Source organism: Fulmarus glacialis, unplaced genomic scaffold, assembly GCF_000690835.1.
Source record: "Fulmarus glacialis isolate BGI_N327 unplaced genomic scaffold, ASM69083v1 scaffold613, whole genome shotgun sequence".
In the NCBI taxonomy this organism is placed as follows: Eukaryota; Metazoa; Chordata; class Aves; order Procellariiformes; family Procellariidae; genus Fulmarus; species Fulmarus glacialis.
This window is the reverse complement of record NW_009204622.1, coordinates 33,764-55,729: the sequence shown is the minus strand read 5'-3', so window position 1 is coordinate 55,729 and position 21,966 is coordinate 33,764. Positions and strand designations below refer to the sequence as shown.

The 21,966-nt window shown below is 39.7% G+C and overlaps 1 protein-coding gene across 1 annotated transcript in view; it reads right to left on the bottom strand.

Moving 5' to 3' along the window:
• Positions 1-320: 320 nt before the first annotated feature.
• LMO3 (LIM domain only 3 (rhombotin-like 2)) overlaps positions 321-21,966 on the bottom strand; it is a 51,798-nt gene continuing 30,152 nt past the window's right edge. Inside the window, exons 3-4 of the mRNA XM_009575040.1 lie at positions 10,055-10,180; positions 321-1,003 (exon numbers count right to left, since the gene is read on the bottom strand). Of these exons, the coding sequence (XP_009573335.1) occupies positions 898-1,003; positions 10,055-10,180 (232 nt within the window). The 3' untranslated portion in view covers positions 321-897. The remainder of the gene's footprint in view (positions 1,004-10,054; positions 10,181-21,966) is intronic.

Genomic DNA, 21,966 nt, shown 5'->3' with positions numbered 1-21,966 from the left:
ATATATAAAATAAGATACCCAGAGGCACTGGTTTGCATTAGGGCTTAATTTCCAGCTAAATTAAAAATCAAATCCAGGCATTTTGAATGCCTAAGGGGCACAAAAGCAGCACCCAAAATCATTAACTTTTGCACCTTTTATAATATATCCCAAACCGGTCAGATTTGTTTTTCAAAATTTTGTAGTAAAATAAAAGTGCTCTTTGAGGAAAATCTATGCAATTAAACAGCAGATGCTTAACCCCTGAAAAATAGAGGCTTATAACAGAAGTGCTGATAGACCCTTAACCATAGCATCATTAGCAGCAGGTGCTGCTAGAGTTATTATTTTTCTAAATAGTTTTAATGTAAACAGTATTCTTAAGCTCTAAGTGTAGCATAATGGTTGGGATTTGCTCTTTAATGCTTTTTACTAGAAAGATACAGCTCATTTAAAATAGCTGGTAGATACAGAAAGCATAAATATACAGTAAGTTTAGACACTGATTGTACTAAATGCAACAATACAAAGAAGCAAACAGGAACACAAATGGTAACACAATAAAACTGTATTACATTTGTGCTTCAAATATTACAATACATTATATACAATAGTCCAAAATAAACATCTCATGCCAAATGACACAAAAAGAAACAAAAAAACCAAACAAACCAAAAACCCCAAGAGCAAGCAAAAAGAATCCAGCTGTATGTACAGTACCTTTTTAATTAACATTCAACTCTGAACTGGAGCAATTTTCACTACATACAGATGCAGTCCGCCTTTTATTTCACGCAGCCTTTCTGTCTCCCTATATCTATGCTATTCAGTAGGTTCCTGTGTCATTTCTTATATACATGTTGAGCAAAAAAGATAAAGGAACATAGTGCTTTGTATTCTTAATGATGTGGCATCAGATCAGCGAACCTGGGGTGCATAACCTTCTTTCATTAAACCTTCCTCATAGTCTGTCTGGCACAGAATCATGTTGTTCTTCAGGAAAAATTTGTCTCCAACGCAAAATCTGAAATTACAATAACAAAGGGAAAAAAAAGGTCATTTCAGGATAAATGATGTGATATGATCTTACATGTAAGGATTGTACAACAAGTGTTCACAATTTTGCTGTACTGACCGCACGGCTTGCACCTCTGCTGTCTGTCGCAGCGCACGCAGACGCGTGTGCACATATATGAAAGCCCAGTAAAGGAATTGCTCTGGTATCAGAATTAATCCTGTACTTTCAACAAAACCTAGTGCACTCAAGCGCTTTTGCTTCCCCAGCCAAAGACTTCATTCAGTGCTCACCGAAGACTGTGGGAGTCTTGGATCGGGTCACTAGCACACAGATAAAACAGAATAAATATCCCAGGCTAGTGAGTTGAGTGAAAAGTAAACGTCCTGCTTTCACGCAAATCAGAAGGAAAACAAAGTGATCGCATGCAGTAGGAAGCTTATCTGAGATACGTTACATTTGTCTTGTGCAGGTGTGCCGGTAAGAATTTCTTGTTATATTCCAGCTGGATATTTTACTAGAATTGATTTAAACCGGTGGTTCTGAGAACCTTTTCTAGCATACACACAACTTTACATATATTGTGGTGTGAACCAGAGACACAGGCAGGTATGCAGAGAAATTTTTTTTTTCCCCTGTAGGAGTTGATTATAAATTTAGTTACTCAGCTAACTACTCTCTCTCTTGTGGTATCGGTACCTACCTTGTTATACTATTACGTGCATCAGAATGATCTGATTGCTACAAAATGCTACTGAGATATTTCATTTGATTTTCTCTGATGAGCAGGAAAATCACGTAACGTTAACGCTTCTGGCTGGCTGGCTTAAAACTCCAAGTAAAGTAGGATTTCCCAGCTAAGCAGTATGCTTGAATATAAGAAGGTTCTTCACTGACACCCCCCTCAACCCTGCCCCCCGACAAAGCCAATCTTCTTGAAGATACTTAAGGAGCAAGTGAATAGGGCCAACGCATAGAAAAAGAGTTTCCCTAGTGACTGCCTTGGCAGGGTTACGTGCCTTTGTTTATAGTGAACTCTCCAGCTATAAAATATATTGGGAGGCACTGCTCACATTATTCCAATTAAAATGAAAGAAAGTAACCTAAATGAACCCCTTAACACTGATGTGAATAAATGAAACCGGTTTCTACCAGCTAATTATGGATCTCACTACATAAAGTATTGTTTAATGTGTAACGGATTATAATGTCCTTTTTTGTATAATTTCCAAATGGTGACATCTTGGACACAATTAGGGTCAGATATAAATGCTTGTGTTGTTTACGGTAGATTTAACAACAGAGCAGCTATGGGAATAGCTGTATATGTATTTAATTGTAACAATTTAACCTTCAAATAGTGGTGCCTGCTGTAGTTGACCCAGTAAAACTACGTAAATGACACAGGTTGACCCACCTGACCTCTGATAGTGGTCTTTCTTTATCAGATAGTCAATTTCTAATGATGTTGAAGCAGAAATCTTGGTGAATTGTCACAGATTAAATTGTGTATTGAAAGCAGTCCTTTAATGTTTTGTGAAGTTGGAGGTTTAAATGAGTAGCAGTTGGACTGATTTACATTTGTGAAGATTGGAATGCTAGACAAAGAGCGAACCCATTTATTTTCCAACTGGGTAGCTTTGGAAATTTATCCTTATGCTAGCTAAATAGATAGAGGGAAAATAGTGTAATAAAAAAGTGGATTGAAAAGAATTAGCTCTGCTCTTAAAGGAAAATTGGTTTGTTTATTTGTGGACTTTTTTTCTGTAGGATTACTGCCTGCTGCTGATGATGATTGAAAATAGAGATTATGGAATGATCCTGAAATCTTTAAGATATTTGTGGTCAAGACTTTTATAGAAATTACAGGTTCCTGCTATCCTTCCCACCCCAATCCTGGTATATCAGGCTACTAACAGCACAAAAGTATTTTGAATAGGTGTGTTGAAATGCAAAATTCTTGAAGCAAACAAGTTCGTTGGCAGTTTCTCTAGTGTCCATCCTTAGTATTTTTGTCCATTGACAACAACACTGACAAAAATTCTTTTGTGCATCTTACCAGATTAGGTAAAGGAGTCTTAACTAGTGCTAATATGTAAAAGTGCTTTTCCCAGAGAAGTCACTTTAAAAAAACCAAAAAAATTTAAAAAAAGTCCTTCTTAGTTTCTCTTAAAGGAATGTACAGATTAGTGTGGACTAAAGCAGGGGAAGTTAGGTATTGTGACAAATCAGTCACTCCATTACAGTTAGCCCAAGGATTACTGATGGGGACTGAGCGGGAGACATCCCGCTAGCAATGCCCACCACACCAGAGGGCTATTGCGCAACAGGGCGGCTCTCCCCACGGGTCAGGCACCAGTGGGAGACACAACCACCTCTGCTTGCCCAGCACAAAGCACTAACTCTAAACTGTGAATGTTATTCAGCTACATGTTCCTTTGTGTAACACAGAACTTAGCAGACTAATTTGTTTAAAATATTTAGTAAATGAAAAATACACTGCTGAAGTGCAATTCATGTGCATGGCAATACTTTCACATATGACTTCTTGCAATATTGCTTGCATCAAAATCCTGGCTGAAGGATTTTGTTTTTCAGCCCTCAGAGAAGTGCCACGGTTTGAATTAAACTACACCAGCTACACGAGGGAGTCAGGATGCCTTTCCCAATAAAAAGCATCAATGCCTTTTGCTTTTGCTATGTTAATATGTCGAGTCAGAAATGCTCTACCTATGTCTACATGGCATTTGACAGCTTTATGCATGAGTGGCTTTAAACATACAGAGTTCCACAAATCATTTACCTTCCAAGGGTACAGCTGTCTTGCGGAGAGGCTGCCAGTGGTCTGTCTAGACACGCTTGGCTGTGTGATAACCTGTGGGGTGAGGGTCTGTCTGCATGGTAAGACACCCTCTGGGTTCATCTGGGGCTGCGTTTGCACACTGTGGGGTGATCCTCTGTGCCTTGGGGGAAACCTGTTACTTCTAATATTTATGGTCCAAATTCCGCAACTGTTTTTGTATTGTGCAAGTTCAGCAACCAAAACACATCGGCAAAGATGGACGGTGAGATCTGCACGTGCCCCTGGGTATTAAATGTGTGAATTATGCACTCATTAGGTGACAAGAGGTAAGCACTAGGTGAAAAACATTTAAAGGTGGCATGCTAGCTCCTAAGTACAATGAGACTAGGCAATTATACGGCTGAAATATGACAAATTCTGTCCATCCACACTTTCAATCTTATTTGACTCTCAAAAGCAGATTTAGCCTCTTCTGAAGTCAAAGAGCTAAATCTTGCAACTATTTCAGATTGGTTTTGCACAGTCTAGGATTTAAACCTGCCTCAGCTTTAAAATGGAAGGGTAAATTCAAGCCTTTGCCTTCCACCTCTGGCAAGTGGTTTTTTCATGGAACTGGCATACGATGTAAATCAGGGCACAATTTGGGCACGTATATCAAATGGAGTCAAGGAGCATATTGAGATGCCACTGGGTTAGGAGTATATAACGAGGCAAGACTATTACTCTTCTAGCAGGCAGATGGTAGTCTTCAGCCTTCCCTAAAACCCTCACCCAATTTATTTAATAGGCATGCGAGATGGACGGGAAAAAATATACAATAGGCTGCATTAACATGCCAGATTGGACTTACCGCCATAAATTGATAATACTACTTTTGACACGACTGTGACATTAGTAGAATGACCATTATAATTAACCTACATCCTCGAACTCCTGTCATATTTTACAATAGCAAAAGGAAGGCCACTTATATTACAAAATGACCTCTGTTATCACCTTGTTTGGAAGGGGAAGGTGTGCCTAGACTAATCACAAGAAGTATAAAACTTACACTTTGAGAAATAGCTACTTCATTCAGAAGAGATATTTAAGGAGATCTCACTACTGTCTGTCATCTTTTCTGATGTACAGGACATGTGTCAAGGTACCGAAGACTTCTTAAGAAAGTAAGAGAAATATTGCTGTGAACAAAGATGGCTGTGTGTGAAGTGCCTCCTCTGGTAATGTCAGATCTTTGTTGTTGTAGAAAGAAACAAAATCTGGAAGCATTTAATTGATCTCCTCTAGGGTAAAGAAAGCTCAGACTTACTTACCCCACCCACACCCTTCTACTCTTCTTTGTGCGCTCAGTGATGTAACTTTGACCTCTCCTCTTTTTTTTTGAAGCTCCTTTGAGTTTCCAGTATAACTTAAATTAATGTTAACCTATATGCATCACTAAGAGAACAAAGCCACTTTTTTACATCACAGTTCATCAGTCCACACCTATGGTTTACTAATTCCATGGGTTCTGTCAAAATGTCCATTTGTTATCAAAGGCTGGAAAGTGGGAGCTGTGCCTGCATTTGTACATTTTTACCAGTATGATGTAGTATATATACACACAGAATCCTAGTTCAACTTACAACGACAAACCTCAACTTGGTGTGCTTTTCATTACTATTTTTTTAAAAGCAGGTATGGAAAATGTATTAATTTTTATTCTAAATTTAGTGACACTCAATGAAAATAAGCAGTATTCAGGTCTTCAGAATTTATAAAATGACCACTCATGCAAAAATCTAATGTTGGTGTTTGAAGTAAGGATGTGCCTGGCATTGCATTCCCTCCCCGCCGCATGATAGAGAACAAAGGCAGCATTGTCTGGGCATTTTACAGTTTATACTGGAGGCAAGTGTTTACAGCTACATCAGGACAGCGATTTGAATGAGTAGGTAACCATTTTCAGTTCAGTTCCCGTTAAAATAAAGGCTGTTTCAGATAGAAGGATGGAACAGTGGATTTAAACACCCCTCAGTGATAGCAGATGGGGGTTTTAAACCATACCCCGAGCTGACTTCAGACAGCAGAGAGAAAATATCACAGAAGTATGGAACAAGCTGCTAAAGCAGCCGACAGAGTGAAAGGAAGGACACTGAAACTCCGGAAAGTGGGAAAGCCGAAGGCAGACTGAGATCATCGCTGTAGTCAAAAGTGTCAAGCAAAGATACAGCTGAGCCCACTCACAAGATTTTCCACTCCATTTTGCTCGTCACACACATGCAACCTGACAAAGTGTGAAAGGCAGTGTCTGTTTACAAGTTTATCTTTCCAGTGGTTTCCATTTTTTTCCCTTCAAAATTTCTGCAGAAATCAACTATATTGGGGCTACTGCCAATGTGAGGTGAAGTGCTTCTAAGGAGAACTTTAATATGTTTACAGAGAAGAAAAGGGAGCACTCACACCATTAAGATGACTGTCACTAAGCTCTGTGGGTATTTAAGAGATGGAAAAACTTCAAATTAGGAGTAAGCTGGACAGAGACATGAAAGATAAGGGGATGCTAAAACCTTTAGGCTAGGAGCAGAGCTTAATATTCACAGCTTTAAGCATCAGTATCAAGAAAAAATGGGGAAAATATGTCAAAAAATGGCTGGACAGAGCAATTAGATCCTAGAGATGAATAGCTTTATGAAAGGGAAAATACGAGACAGTGCGTATTTGACACCAGGGGACTAGGCTCAGTGCTCAGGAGATCTCCTTCAGTCCTGTCTGTGTCTACAGTCCTGTCTACAGTCTGTCTTACTAGAATACAGTATGTGAGATGATGTGGTTTTCTCCTGACTCTGAAAACCTAGCCTTCAGGAGGCCAATAAAAGGGGACTGGTACATTATGAGTTAGTTCAGAGATGCAGTTTATGGCCCGAACAAAAGTCCCCTGAAATCAAAGGGGTCTAACTACCATCCACACTGAGACTTGAGCTGGATGGTGAGTTATAGATACTCAAAAATAATAAAGCAAATAGTGAAGTTGTACATAAAAGCAGAAAAAACACCAAATCTTTCACAAAAACACTAGGCAAAAATGGTCAGGCCCTTCTCACCTGGGCCAGGATCAACTATTTAAAGGGCAGGAATATGAGGGCCATGCAATAGCAAGCCCAAAGAACAGGTTGCCCCAAGGATTGGTGTGATGTGAGTTAATATAATTATTAGCTAGCTTGGAAGGCAGAAGGCATTGGAAGGCACAACCAGGCACAAAATGTCAGAAGAAATTCAGTGTTGGCAAAGACAAAGTAATGCAAACTGAAGAAACATTTTAGTCTACTCATGAGCGTTGTATATATTCTGTTAGGAAAAAGCCTAAATGGTAGATGATAACTGAAAATCTGAAATATGGAACCGAACAGAGACCGTTACATACTTTCTGGTAGTACTCCAGCTATGTTGTACTTGTATCAGTATAAAGAATGACCCAAAGGATTTAAAATTTAATTGGGGAAGAGAATGGGAAGGTGGGGAATAAGGTCAAACATACATGTCTTGCAATAGCTGGTGAGCCTTGCTACCTCTGTTGGCAATTTTTGGATATCTCTGGTGCATTTGTAAATAAAAATATTCTCTTCAATAAATAAATACCACATTAGGGATAGTGGCTGGAGTGAAAGGGAAGAGCAGATCTAAAAAAGCTCAGCAGCATTATTTTGCATACAAAGGGGCAGCATGGAATAAAGAAAGAAAATTAAACAGCTATCTTATAAACTCATCCTCACTCAGAATCTGCTGTTTGGTTTTGATTAGCTTAACTAGAGGAAGAAAAAAGGATCCTGCGAAGGGCAACAGAAATTATTAATGGCATGGAGACTGACAAGATTATTCAGTTTAAAAGAAAAGAAATAGAGGTTTCACAGCAGATATAAAAAAACTCCAGAACTGGTGATGGGTCAGGTGTCTAGCATTTCTATCTTTTATTGTTACACAAGTAATGAAAAACAAAAGATTTAAAGCTATTTATTAATGAGACAATGTAGTCAGTGGGATGCTTTGCCACAGGAACCACAGAAGAGCTAAGCTGGAGCATCCATGAAATAGTATTTATTATAAAAAAACAACAAAATTAATTCTTCAGAGTGCCAGTAGCCCCAAATTGTGAGGAAGAAAGGTACCCTACAGGCAGTCTGTTTTATTAGGCTCCATGAGAGCTATTGCAATATAATCAGGATTAGGGCCACTTTTGAGAATTTCTGCAATTCTTTGAAACTTCTGGAACTGCTCCCTGTTTTGACTAGATGAACTAGACTGTATTTCAGGTAAATCAATTCTTTTGTTCCCAGCCTAAGACTCCTGTAAGATTATTTCATAATCCTTTGCCAAAACTACATGCAAAGTAAAAATCAAATAAAAGACTAGATTGAAGGCTCAGGAATGACAAGGTTAAGAATTATTAAATATCCCAGGAAAGCTCTATTTCAGAAGCACCCAACAGCACTTTTCCAGGGGGATCAGTGGCCCTAGGGCATAGTATGATGTATATTATCTGCAAAGTGAAATCATACATTAGTTCATGTTTGTAATCGTAAAAGAGGAATATTAAAAATAATCAGAACAGCTTCACTCTTATGGGGGAAGAAAAAAAAAGTTCACTTCCTCAGATCCAAGAGTGCTAACTATGATGAAAATCTTTTGCACTCAGGGTAACAAACATTGTCTGCTTTGCTTGACTGATGAAGATTAGCTGACTTCTTACATTAAAGAAGTTTGTCTTGTGTGGGCTGAAGTGACAAGACAATAACTAAGTGCTAATTGTGCATAACCAACACTAAAGATATGCAGCCCCATTATGGCATGTAATAAATGAAGCAAACAACAGAAATATATTAGGCACTTTAATAATGATACTAGAATCGTGGTTTGAAAAAAACAGGGATGTGAAGGGTTTAAGAAGCGAAACCTAGGAGTGTGCGGGTGTCTTAAGTGGGTACGATCGGAGGCTCTGCCTGCCTTACTCAGAATACAGCCTCTTAGTTCTGTGGCAAGACAAAATTGATATAGGACTTTAAATAGCATTAGAAGCTATAATTACCTTGCATTATTATATAGTTTAAGCAGTGGTTATTACTTGCCTGGTATTTTAATTTCCCATGCAACATGATGAAAAAGGTCAATTTGGCTTTTTTTAAAGAGCATAATTGTAGTGTGCTACACTTATTAGCAGCTGTACATTTTATGGTTCTTTAGGGAGGTTTGATTTTTAAATGACTACAGTGTTACAAAATAATACACTGCAGGACAAGGTGAGTTAGCAAAGCTTATTTAGAGCTGTATCTAACTTTGGCATGTTAGACTATTATCTTCCTAATTTTTTGTTACTTCCCTAGAAATGTACATCTCATGTGTTTCTCCCCACCCGAAAATGAAAAACAATACGAATGCTATAAAACTCTAAATAGGATCACGTAATAACTGAAAAAAACATAATAGGTACATTAAGGAGCGGACATAATTGGTTCTCTCATTTCCTAGACCTGACTTCTAAGTCACTGGCAAAGCTGCTAGCAGCTCTTGTGGAGTCAGAAGTAGAGTTCTCAGTGAAATCTCTGACAGGATTTGGCCACCACTCTGAATATGGTTGCTATAAGTTCGGTCGTATTCTCCTCTGAAAAATTCAGTTGTTAACAATTTTACCATTTCTGACATCCATTCTGCAACTGTACCATATGGGTGATGCTTCAGAACAAAGTGTCAGGTTTGGATCCTTGGGATTTTTATAACCTATAGGTAGGATATGGAAATAAAAATAGGGCGTAAGAAGTCCAATGCTGCTACAGAGAAAATGATGGGAACAAGATCTTTTAAATTTAAATGACTACAGTTCCAACAACAGGAAGAAACAACATGTACTTTAAAAGAAATACACGTGATAAAAATGAAGAATTAAAGTGAAATTAATGTAATAATGACAAATGGTACTGCTATGCTCTTCTGCAGAAAAGGATCTCAAAGTCCTTTATATATATTAATTAAGCTTGACAGACAGCCCTTTGAAGGAGAGGAAGCAACATTATTCTTGTTTATCGATGCAGGATTTGAGGCACAAAAAGTTTTCTGGCCAAGCTCATGAAAGATATTCTGTATCAGTCCCAGGAAAAGTGTTCAGGTCTTACTCTCAGTCTTGGGCTTCCACTACAGGTAGATGTTTCCTCTTCACTTGAATGTATGCCCGCACCAGTGCCGAATTAGCACTTAGCTTATGGAACAGACCCAAGAAATTCTCTTACCTCTGATTACAAAGTTGACATGCAAAACAGTCCAGGTGATAAACATTGTCCTTTGCCCTCATCACCATCTCAAAAGCAGGTATGAGCTTACTGCAGGCAGCACAGTTTCCTGTAACGCCAAATAACCTGGAGATACAGAAAGAAATGTATTCCTGAAGATGCTTAACTGAAAAGAAAACCACACTTTATTTTTTTTATCTTTTTATTCCCCCCCCCCAGCAGTTGCCTGGCCTTTGATTGACTTCCCAGCACACCTCCCTTTGGAAAGGCTGGTCTTTGGTGGTACAAGCCTGCCCAATTTACGATACAAAAGGCGTAGTCCTTTTTGCCGGAGAGAGCTTTACGAAGCATTGACAGACTAATATTGCACCTATTGCGATGTTATTTTTTCCTGCAGGTTATACTGACCTTTCTTGATAAAAGAAACATCGTGTTAAACTAAACAAAGAAATAGTAAAGACATTAGGGATGTTACATAACTGTGCAGACCGAGGTCAAGCTGTTTGCATAGGCGGGGAGAGTCTTCTGCTCGGATCCTGCCGTACAGACGAGAGCCACATAACCTTGGCTTTTGGTGCTATTTATTATTAAAACACACTTTAGCTAGAAAAGAAATAACACTTGAAAAAGCCAATATTCTTCGCATTTTTGACATCTAGTGCTAAAAGCTTTACCACTATTATTAAAAGAACATTTTATGAACAAGTCATTTAAATTGTCAGAAAGCATTAGCGGTTCATGCACCTTACAACCCTATACCATAGTTATTGCTATGATTATGTTATTCAGGTAGCACATTAAAGTAAATGAGGCTGTAAACTATATATAGTCACATCAGGAGTAGAAGTATAAAATACTGTAAGAACAATATGAAATGCTGTTTTTGCCAGACATCTATATACATTTTTTTAAAATTCTCTTTGCTAAAGATTTTTCAATACTTTTCAAGTGGGTGTATTACAAAAAAAAATCACACATATGCATCCTTTTGTAACATAGAAGGATTATAATGAACAAGAAAAAATACGTTAGCTCTACATGGCAGCAATCTTTGAAACTAAGTTTATTTAAACTACTTAATAGTTGTGATGGATTATTAAAAGTAATGCTCTGCTTGTGCATAGCAGTTAATGCTGTTTTTAACTATGAAGCACACTAGATGAAAACGCCACATCTGCCAGTTTTCTTTTTTTCCTCAACATCAGGCTGACAGCAGAAAAATATAATGGCTCTCAAGGGAAACACCAAATTAAAAGCAGTTCTAAACTAATGAATTCAAAGGTGCTCTGTAGAAAATTCAGTTTGGTAACATAAAAATGAACGCAGTTTTTTAATCACATCCCTCCATTTTACTGCATTTCATGGGTTACCAACAAGCCTACTTAATTCCACATCCTTTTACCTTCTGCTTCTATGTAAGGTGTGCTGCCTACATAATACGTGCCTGGGTTTTTTTCCACTTGCGACTCTTTCTCCTGTCTGAGATGCTGGTTACCATGATTGCTGGGAGAAGTGCTGGGACAAGGCCACCCTCATCAGCTCTTGTTAGAATGACTCCAGTCAACCTCCAGTTCTGTTAAGTCCGACTACTAAAATTATAGATTACTTAAACAAATTATAAATATTCCCTTTGTAAAACATTCTCTTCCAGTTCTATCTCCACCATGCACGGGTTTCGCCAAGGTTACCTAAATCTCACTCAGACTTTCGTTCCTCATCTCTAAGGACACAAGACTGAGTTGCCTTCCACAGTCGTTGGCTGGCTTTGCATTAGAAAAGACTAAACCCACCGACCAAAGGCCCAGCTCCGTTTTCCTTCACATCTATGTAGAAGGTGATGGTAGTTTAGTTGTACGAGGAAAGCAGATCAGGCGGCAAAAGGTACTGAGTAAGGACTGTAGGTACATAGTACTGCTATTCTATATGGTTACAGTAAAAAGAAAGTCAGGCTTTCAGGCTCTACAACAGCAACATTTAAACGCAAACATGAGAACGGTCCCACCGCCTCCGAGCTCAGTGTGGAGGGGTCAGACAGCACCTCGATGCTTAGGCAGTTTAGGTGCAACAACTGAATGCTTGAGACGCTCCTTGCTGGAGAGCGTGCTGGGGGCAGGCCGTGTCACCTTCCTCAGCCACGTCCTCCGTGCAGGGGTGTGCCTGCGTGCCTGAGAAAGGGGAAATCCATTACGGCTAGAATCGCAGTTTGCATGTTGCAGAGCAGTGAAACAATTTGGGATTGTCATTCAGCACTGCGAAGGATGGAGATTTACCGCACCAGAGTCCACTGTGTGCAGATTTCCGCAGTCCTGAAATAAGAGACCCCCACAGAAGCTGCTTCAGCTAAGCACCAGATATATTAGAATTTTTCAATTACGTAAAGGGAAGGAGGCCTTCCTGGCTGTTAGTTCTTCCCCACCACATACAAAAAAACATGTGAGATTTATATTAGCTATTGTTAATTTTGGATAAAGCTGTTTATATGAAGAACATAGTTTTCTCCCATTAATAATAATAATAAAAACCCCACAATGCCATTTTGAAATTCTGGACATAGTTTCCCCCAATTTCAATTGCTCTCGCTCCCTGAGCATTTATCAGCTACCTGATTAGAATTTGTTTCCACACAAACCATTGATCATCAGCCTATTACTAGGCAAATGACAGTTAATTACCCACTACATTAACCACTGGGACCTGAGACCTGCTTCTGCTGCCATCAGTCAACATGATAAATGTGGCAAGTTCAGTAATGCATGGCCAGCCCTGAGCTGCCTGCTATAGTGTGAACAACCCTCAATCTCACTTCCATGCCCAGGAAAATCTATGGCAATCTGCATAATTACAAGCTCTGGGTTAATAACAGACAAATGATTTGTTGCATCTAAACAAAGTCCTTGGAATGGGCCTGGTCTCCTGTGGCTGCCCGGGCTGCTGTTGTGCCACCGGTGTGCTTCCCACTACAACGTGCACAAAACAGATCTCCGACGCTGTATCCTTCCAATTTGTTGCCCTCCAATTTATGGATTCTGCATATGTGATTTTTAATCATTAAAGAACTCTTGAAGCAATATTATCTTAATTATTCTCTGCTGTAACCAGGGAATTAGGCTTCAGATAAAATTTTCTTCTTCTGTGCACTTTCCCTGCCTCGCTGGAGGCTCCATCAGTTTTCATCTACACCTGGACTCTGAAATTCTAATGATGAATTATTGCCCCTTTTCCTAAGAGGGCGAACCTTACAAGGGAACATTTTACTGAACTGTCAGCTCACAGACTGAGTGCGGAGATGCGGAAATCTGATCTAATTTACTGCAAAACGATGCATTTGTTAGACTTTCTCCTCAGTTTTGTCCAAGGATCAAGAGATCAGTCAGGAGCCACCTTCATGTACTCCTTTGCACAGGAGTATGTGCCCTCCACTCTCCATATGCCGTTTTGTTTTCCTCCCCTCTTCAAACCTGTTACACAAACAAGTTTCTAAAACATATGAATTTCACTACTGGAGAGAAGAAATAAGTTTCTTGGCAGGCTCTTAGCTGGAGCTGATGCACTGAGCTACGGTCTCTTGCTTTGTCTGTATTACCAAAGAAGCAGCAAGGATTTCATTTCTACATAGTACTCACATCTGCCTGGTACCATTCTGTGCTTTATTTACCATTTTCTCTGTGGTAAGAGAATGCTTAAACTCACTCCTTTCACATCTACTTACAGGTAGTTAGACTACGCCCTAGCTACCTCAGCAGATTACAAAACTGTTCCTTACTGATTTCATGAGAAAATTTAAAAGTACCAGGACGGATCTCTTCTCCTGATATTCTGAACCAACATCTGAAATTTTATATTTACACCATATGTACAACAACAGAGATTAGAACAATCAGCCACAGCAAAAGCTTTCGTTCTTAATGGATTTGACGGGTACAGAACATCCAGCACAGAGCTGAAAAATGAAAGACATGCAGAAGCCCTTCTACAAACAAACCCAAACCTGACATTTTCAGCAGCAAAAAGTGTGATTAAGCACCAGGCTATTGATTCTACTTTGGTAGGTTTACTAAACAGAAACCTGAAGGTTAAGTACTGTGAGATGAGAAAAGGGAAAAAGTTGGGAGGGGAAGGACAAGAAAAAGAGAAGAAAGGAAGAGTGGACAGATATGCAAAAGCGCCGAGCCATTGACTAAACTATACTATACTTATGAGGCATGTGCGTTCTAGAGGGACCCGATTTAACCACATTAAACACCAATTTCCATCCACTCCTACAGATTTTGGGTGAGGCCCTGAATAGGGAGCGGGGCAGCTGGTTCTCATCATTAGCTTAGAAAAGCCCCATCACACAACTGCACCGTTAGGCAGAACTGCGTGTGCGCTAAGATGAAACTGATCTGGGTCATAATTCCCTGTCAAATTATGTGGACTTTCACAAAATTCAGGATCTAATGTTGTTGGTTACAGCTGCTCCCACAATCTTCCTCCTCTTTGCTATTCTTGTTTGACAACTGTCCTCTATAGGATCCACCGATTTGCTACCAACAGCACTCTTTCGTCTACTCTAATTTTATATTAAAATGTTGCAGGATTTGGATAAGACGTCTGGGTTTCCAGTAGGAGTACAAAATGTCTGTTTGCACAACGGAAAACGAAGGAGAAAAAACATCTTGAGGTTCAGGAATGACAAAGCAGACATTAAATGGTATTTCTCCTGTGGCGCAGTAATTACGGATAGTTTCACATGGTTTCGAATTATTTTTTCTCCTCGTTCTCAATCCTGGGTTAACTAGGTTCATTAGGGAAAAAATATATATGGGAGCTGAGTTTTAAACCTGCCTTCACCACTAACTGAGTGGGTGACCCTGGCAACTCACTTAATTTTGGTCTCAATTTATTCGTTACAAGGAGGTGAGACCTAATCTTCACATTGTAATATCCCTGCTAGATACTGTTTCTATGAAAATGTGAAATGCTACATTCAAACCTCTGTTCTTCACAGTGCATGAGGGATCAAAACAACACACCCAGAGTTTTAAATGTAATCAGACATTTACTGAAATAGACAATCACCTTTTTTTCCCTAGTAGGTTTGTGTATTATTCAGGATTTCAATTCAAGCTGCATGCACTGAAATGCAGAATTTGGCCCTTAGCAAGTATTTCAGACAGCATAAGCATAAGATGCTATTTGGAGAAGCATAAAACCACATAAAAGAACCTAAAAGTTAATGAGAGAGAAGAAAAATTATCTAAGGATCTAGATTACAAAGCACATTGAAAAGCATAGTTTTAGAGAACATGTAATTTTTGCTTGCTGAGTATTATTTAGATTATTAGGTGGAGACTTCTTAGACGTTTCTAAGTGACTCAGGGACACAAGTACTACTGGCTTTAAATAGTCTATATTCTCCTACTTCCCACAAGATATTTTTGAAAGTCCTCCCTGTCAAATTGTAGAAAAAAGGAAGCGAGTAAATTTGTCCCACATGCATTTTTATGAATGCCTGGAAAACTTATTTCACTCCCACCCATCCTCCATTCCCTGGAACGGCTTTCTAAATGCTCATTGAAAATGAAACATGCTTCCAGCCAAGGGAAGAGGAGAAGCTGCCCCACTTTGCCTACCGAAGTTAAAGCACGCCAGCGCAGGAGAAACAAGAGCAGAGAGTACCCATTCACCCTGCTCATCCACAGACCTCCTGACTGCACTCACTGATACCCAGTAAAAGACTTCTGGTGACTCTGCTTGAATTAACTCTGGTCTAGTAATCAGCAGGGGCCAGTAAAATGGAGACTCCTTAGAAAGAAAGGAAAAAGGTGGGGAACAAACTGAATGCAGGAGAAAACGGCCACTTCTGAAACAGTTCTGGATTCTCTCCTGTATCCTCGTTGCTGCTTATATGTCCTTCTCTAAGTCGCTCTCTTTTAAAGTCTTTTCTTGGCAAAACTGGGGTGTCAAAAGAGGGGAACGCAATGAAGTTGCAAACCAGGATGCTCAACAGATCGAAGCACTGAGCCTTCAACGCTCCCCAGCTGCAGGTGAGGCAGCCAGCTTTCCACGAGAGCTCAGCTCTCTGGGTGCTGAATTATTTTTGAAAATGTAAAATCACAAGCCTCGTAACATGGGAGCAGTTAGATAACATGGCTTAGATGTCTATCCAAATTAGCTTAAACCCTTGTCCCTGATTTTAGATACTGCAAAAAAGATGAAGAAAAAGAAAAGACAAATAAAACAGTCCAGTCAGTTTAAGCATGTTAAGGAAGGCATTCAAACACAATTGCTGAAGCGTGCTTAAACGTCTACTAAAATCAAAGGCTGATTCAGTGTTTGCCTTGTTTGGTAATGCTGTGAAAAGAGGGTTAGTTTTGCCAAACTAGAGCAGAGAAACCTTTTCACCTCAGTACCCTTCGTTTTATTTTAAAAGCGAAGTCAGACACTGAAGAATTAACTCGACGTTGGAAGTACGCTGATATTCATAACACTGTTTGTAAGGGTACCCAGTGTGTGCCACCTGGAAACGCAGCTCCCCTGTGCTGAGGGTGAGCTGCGGTACATCTCTGGGGCCTTTGCTACTAAAAATTTAAGTTGGTAGCTGGATCGCGGGCAGATGGAAATGCGATGGTAAAGCATGGCTGTAGCCTTGCAGCACAGCGACACGCTACTTCTCTGAGTGTGTTTTGCTTTCATGTTTAGCTAACCCGGGTATGTGAGTAATCCCACCCGGCTTCGGTTGGGCTGTGTGTGACATTTAGCACTTGTGTATCATCTGCAGCGTGGTCCGCACACTGAAGACTGGAGGCGCAAACCTCTTTCAGGTGAAGCTGCTATTTCTCACACTGTTCTGCTGTATACCATTATCGTAGAAGAAAATGATTGTATGTAATCTGAAGTCCAATAGTTAATGCAGGGGGTGTTTTTGTCCTTTTGCACCCGGGGTTTATATATTGCCCTCACCACTGTGGATCGTAATCTAATGTAGCTGAGCCATTCCCCTCAGCGCAGACTTTCAGTTTGTTTCATCTGTGTAGAGCAAACTATTTGCCAAACTCTGTCCAGCGCCTGCTGAAGTTCATGAAACCGAGCCTTTTTTTCTCTGCAGACTCCATGAAAGAATTCTTTATGTAAAGTTAGCACGGATGAATTCCATTTTTCAAACACCTCAAAACCAGACATTCTAAACAAAATATAGATTTACTTCTATATCCTTCCCTAATTAGGTTATTTGTGTTCTGTGAAACAATCTAAGCTTTCATTTCAAGTAAGTATTACCAGCCTTAATTTTGGCTCAAAAAATCTGAAGCATGACCAGACATAATTGATGTAATGCCACCATCTATAGTTTGAAAAAGATCTGGGAGGTGGGAATTTTGTTGTTTGGTCAATAGAGTGTTAACTCTGAAAACCTAAATCACACAACTTTAAAAAACCCTTGTTCATCTTAGGAGCAAATATAGCAACATCGTTTATGTCACCGTCTGCTACTCTGTCCCTTCAGTCATGCAGTCAGATCATCAAACTTTCAGTTTAAAGCTAAAATGCAATTTTAAGGAGTATTCTGGCCTAATTTACTATCTGCTTTTAATCAAGTTACAATTTTGTTTCATTTTAAATTTTCTTTAACCACTCTCATTGACTCAGATGAAAAGCAAGGATGATTGTGCACAGTGCACAATGATCTATGCCTGATACTGCAGAAATAAATTCAAGTTAAAAATGACCTCCCAATGCACTCAGGGCTCTGCTTTGCACCACCACTCATGCATCGTGACATCCTTAAACTTCTACCAGTAAAGTCAACATCAATATTACATCCGTTTCTACAAAGCAGCCGTATAAACTTCATCTTTCTACACATGCTTTACTTTAAATCATGCATATAAATCCATCTACATGCACAGGCTGGATCTAAAAATTTGCAGATACTCGGCTGACGTATTTTCATTGTCAAACTTGAGCAACTTAAAAACAAATCTAATGCCTCAACTCAAATAAGAATAAGAATGCAATATGCCAAGCTGGTTCCCAGCCTGGGGGTAGGTCTAACTGGCACAGCATAGTGGTACAGTTCAGGGTCAGCTAAATGCTGCGACTGTGCCTGTGTAGCACTCCACCGGGGCTAATTAGGTTCACGGCCCAGCTAACGAACCACTTGCATTGCCACTGTTTCCGGATCCGGAAGCTAGTTCAGAGCTTTGTGCCATGTACTGCACGACACGGATATCACTCAAGGCTGTACCTGTACCTTTTAGTTGCGACAAAGCATCGCTGAGCTCCGTTTGCTGCCTTCTCACCTGAAGGAATGATCTCAAAGACAGTTCAGCAACAGCTCAACAAGATTGCTGGGAACGGGCTGGAGGTGAGGGACCCTCAGGGATGACCTTGCTCACTGTAGGCACTACGGTGCCTACGGAAGAGTCATGCTCACCTGCCACACGGATGCTGCTCCATGCAGCAGCCATCTGTCCTTCTGGTCACGCCACGCAACTGATGTCAGGTGGTGCAGATGACCTGCAGTCTCTCCTAGGAGGGAACCAGTGTCACCTGCAACATGGATGTGGGGAGTTTGCCACTTGCCTTATGACTGCATATAGCTCCACATTGCTGCAGAGGAAGCAGAACCCACCAGAGATGCTTCTAAGGTGCATTTCAGATTCATCCCCCACACAAAGAGCTAAACAGGGAAGGAGGGATCTAAGAAGAAAAAGACCTAAATGAACAGAAAGCCCCCTGATGAGCGGTGGCCAAGCTCCTACCATTTCCCAACAACTCTATTGTTTCTCCAATGACTAAGGAGAAAAAGTCTAAGTGGTGCATACGGAGTTTGCCCCTGGAGATGGGGGAAGGGAAGGAAATTACGGTACAAATATATAATTAGCTGCCTAATGTGAGGGACATAAAACATAGACATTTTTCATTTTGCCCCAGAGGTGACTGAGAATGTAGAACCTCTGGGTAAGAAATCAATGCACAGACTGTCAGGTAAATACATATTGAAATAGAAGTGGGGGGTAAGTTAATAGTTCTATGAGGTCATATAATAAAGTCTATAGTTCTTTCATCAGTGCTGCGAACAATGCAGTTACTGTGTTTCTCCCCCAGTGTAATAGCAAAGACGGTTGCTAGACTCTGAAAATAAATTATGCCATGCTTTATTAAATGGTAAACAGCTGTTCCAGCCACAATACAGCACATGCTAATTGAAGAATGCCTTAAGCAGTCCTATAATAAAAGGCTTTTAAGAGTTGGAGAGGAAAAAAAAGCCAGCATCATGACAGACTTACTATCATGGGTTCCCTTAGTTAAAATTCAACACATGGGTCATTCAAGGTGAGAAGTATATTCTGGGAGAAGATCTACAGTAATGAACATTTAAGAATCATTAGCAGGCTCTTTCATGCCATGATGCTGTAGGCAAAGACGTGCTTAGGTAGGAAGTACAGCCACAAGATTCTCATCGTGTTTCCATGTCTCGTTTTGCTAGGAGATATGTATCCAGGAATACAACAAAGGTGCGGGAAGAATTGCTTTTTCCGAGGTGGTGATCCCCAGCCCAGAAACCTCACCGCTCGTGGGAATCACCCTGGAGATTTTGGCAGAGAATGAGAGCTACGGTGCGAGCTGTAAAAGAGCATACGTGTAACAGACAGAAGACAATACGTGGCACCGTGAGCCCCAAACTGGCAATGTTTCCCGAGCAGGTGTATCGCTGCACCTCCGCAGAGCCCTGGCCCCTCGTGCCAGCCTGGTTCTGTTCCGCTGAGGAGGTGTGCTGTGCCCAGCGTTTAATGCCGAGGTATGGTCATTTTTTTTACTTGAAGAGGTTCATGATGAAAGTTGGTAGGGAGCGTGAGTCAATGTTTAGAGCAGGGAAAAGAAGTCTCCATCCCTGGTCCCTGCGCTACCTTGCTAAATGGCCTTGTGCAAATATCCCCCCTTTGCACCTCAATTTTCCCATCTTTACTTTGCATTAAAAGGACAACAGGAAGCTTGGTGTGCGAAAGTCCCTTAAGAGCCCTGAATGATAGCTACTATGAAAAATATAAATGTATTTATAGCAGCTACTCACTGACATAAGCATTTGCCCAAGAATGACATTCAGATATATGGTACTCAGACTACCAGACACCTGTTTTCTGGAAAATTGCTCGCAGAGCTAAACTAGATGTGTGTGCGTGTGCATGTGTGTAAGCGTGTAAAATAAAAATAGCAAAATAGTTCCACAGGAGAGAATAATAAGGAAGAGAGTCATGTTTTTCCCCACTGTAAAACACAATAATTTCTGGTCCTCTATTTGGAATTTCGCCTTTGTAAAAACCACTGTAAGATGAGTGCTGCACAGTAAGAAGATTTTTTTTTTAATGTTTGCAATAAGCAAAATGCTTAGAAATTAGGAAAAAGGATGTACATCAATCCATTAGATGGCATGCAAATATTTCATTCTGCTCATACAAATCAGATGATGCGCTTGCAAATTCATGCAACAAAGCGATGGTTTAATAGAACTGCTTTTCCTATAGAAATGGAAACAGGTAAAGTTTTCCTTCATTGGACTATGTGAGCATTTCCTTTATAAATAAAAGCCGCAGTATCTAAGGTATTTCCTTTGTTGTGTCACCTTTAGGACTTACTATTTGAAGTATTCCATTGAAATGGCTATGCTCTGCGCAGTGTTCAGAATTTTAAGTAAAACCTTAAACAGTTACAAATCAAAGCATCAGGGTACTTTGAAGAAGCATATACACTATATACATTGCATTCTGCATGCATATGCATTGCTGGTATCTATATATCATCGACACGTTCACAAAAACATTACAGCTTTGGGAAAAAATATTTCAAGCAAAATATAAACATTAAAATGATGATTTAAAAATAATACAGTTTTTAAAACTCAGATTTCAGCATATTTAGAGCTGGTTCTAGAAGCACGCTTTCAAAATATGTCAGATTCTGAGACAAATCGCCATGACACTTTTCTAGCATTAACCCAGTTGTTTCGATAAATATTGCACTAAAACAAGAAGATGCATGAATTAAATAATTACAAATAATTGATTTTTTCTCTCATGTATTTATTAAATTGTTTCGGTTTTAAGGTATCAATATTTTTACACCTGCATCTGGTGTTATAGTTTCTTTCCCACTCCCTGTGATATTTGTTCCTCTTCTAAAAAGAATGCTTGAGGAAATTCTGTGCCAACGTCTCACTCAAATTTATAATTAATGTAGCAGAAAATTATATTTCTAATTAAATAAAACTGAGCATGAATTGAGGTAAGTGCTAGAAGCATTATAAACAGCATAAAGTTAGGAGAGGAACAAAATCGCAAACAATGAGCAGGTAATGTAACTGCATATATTAGAAACATCTCAATTATTACATCCACAAAGGCAGAACCTAAAAAGCTGCATTTCATAAGAAGGTGTCATGTTGACATATATTGCTCATTAAAAAAGGTGCCGTTTGTATATGGGTTACTGTTCTTCATATGCATGAATACTGGTAACACATTTTGGGAAAGGAAAGCCCTTGAGATTTTGTGTAGTTTGAATATTTAATGTAACAATAGTTTGCTCCCTAATAAAGAAAGGGAAGAAATTTGGGAGACGAGGACATAAATTTGCCTATTTATTGTTTTACGCTGACTGCAGCTGGGTATCGGCAGCCCCTGCGTACCTCTCCAGATCTGCCGTTAAAATTAGCGACTGCTCGCAGTGGCTGCTCTTTAACCAAAACCGCAGAGACTACGAACGAAAAGCTCTCCCCATCCCCTTTTTAAGCAGAAAATACCAAGCGGCGTATATAATATTCGTATATTTTATATATATATGTGTACTAACCTACTAGTTATCTCTGCTTACACTCCGGCTGTCAGGAAACTGTCAGCTGTAAAGGCGGTGGGCAGTTCAGTTTAAAGAAG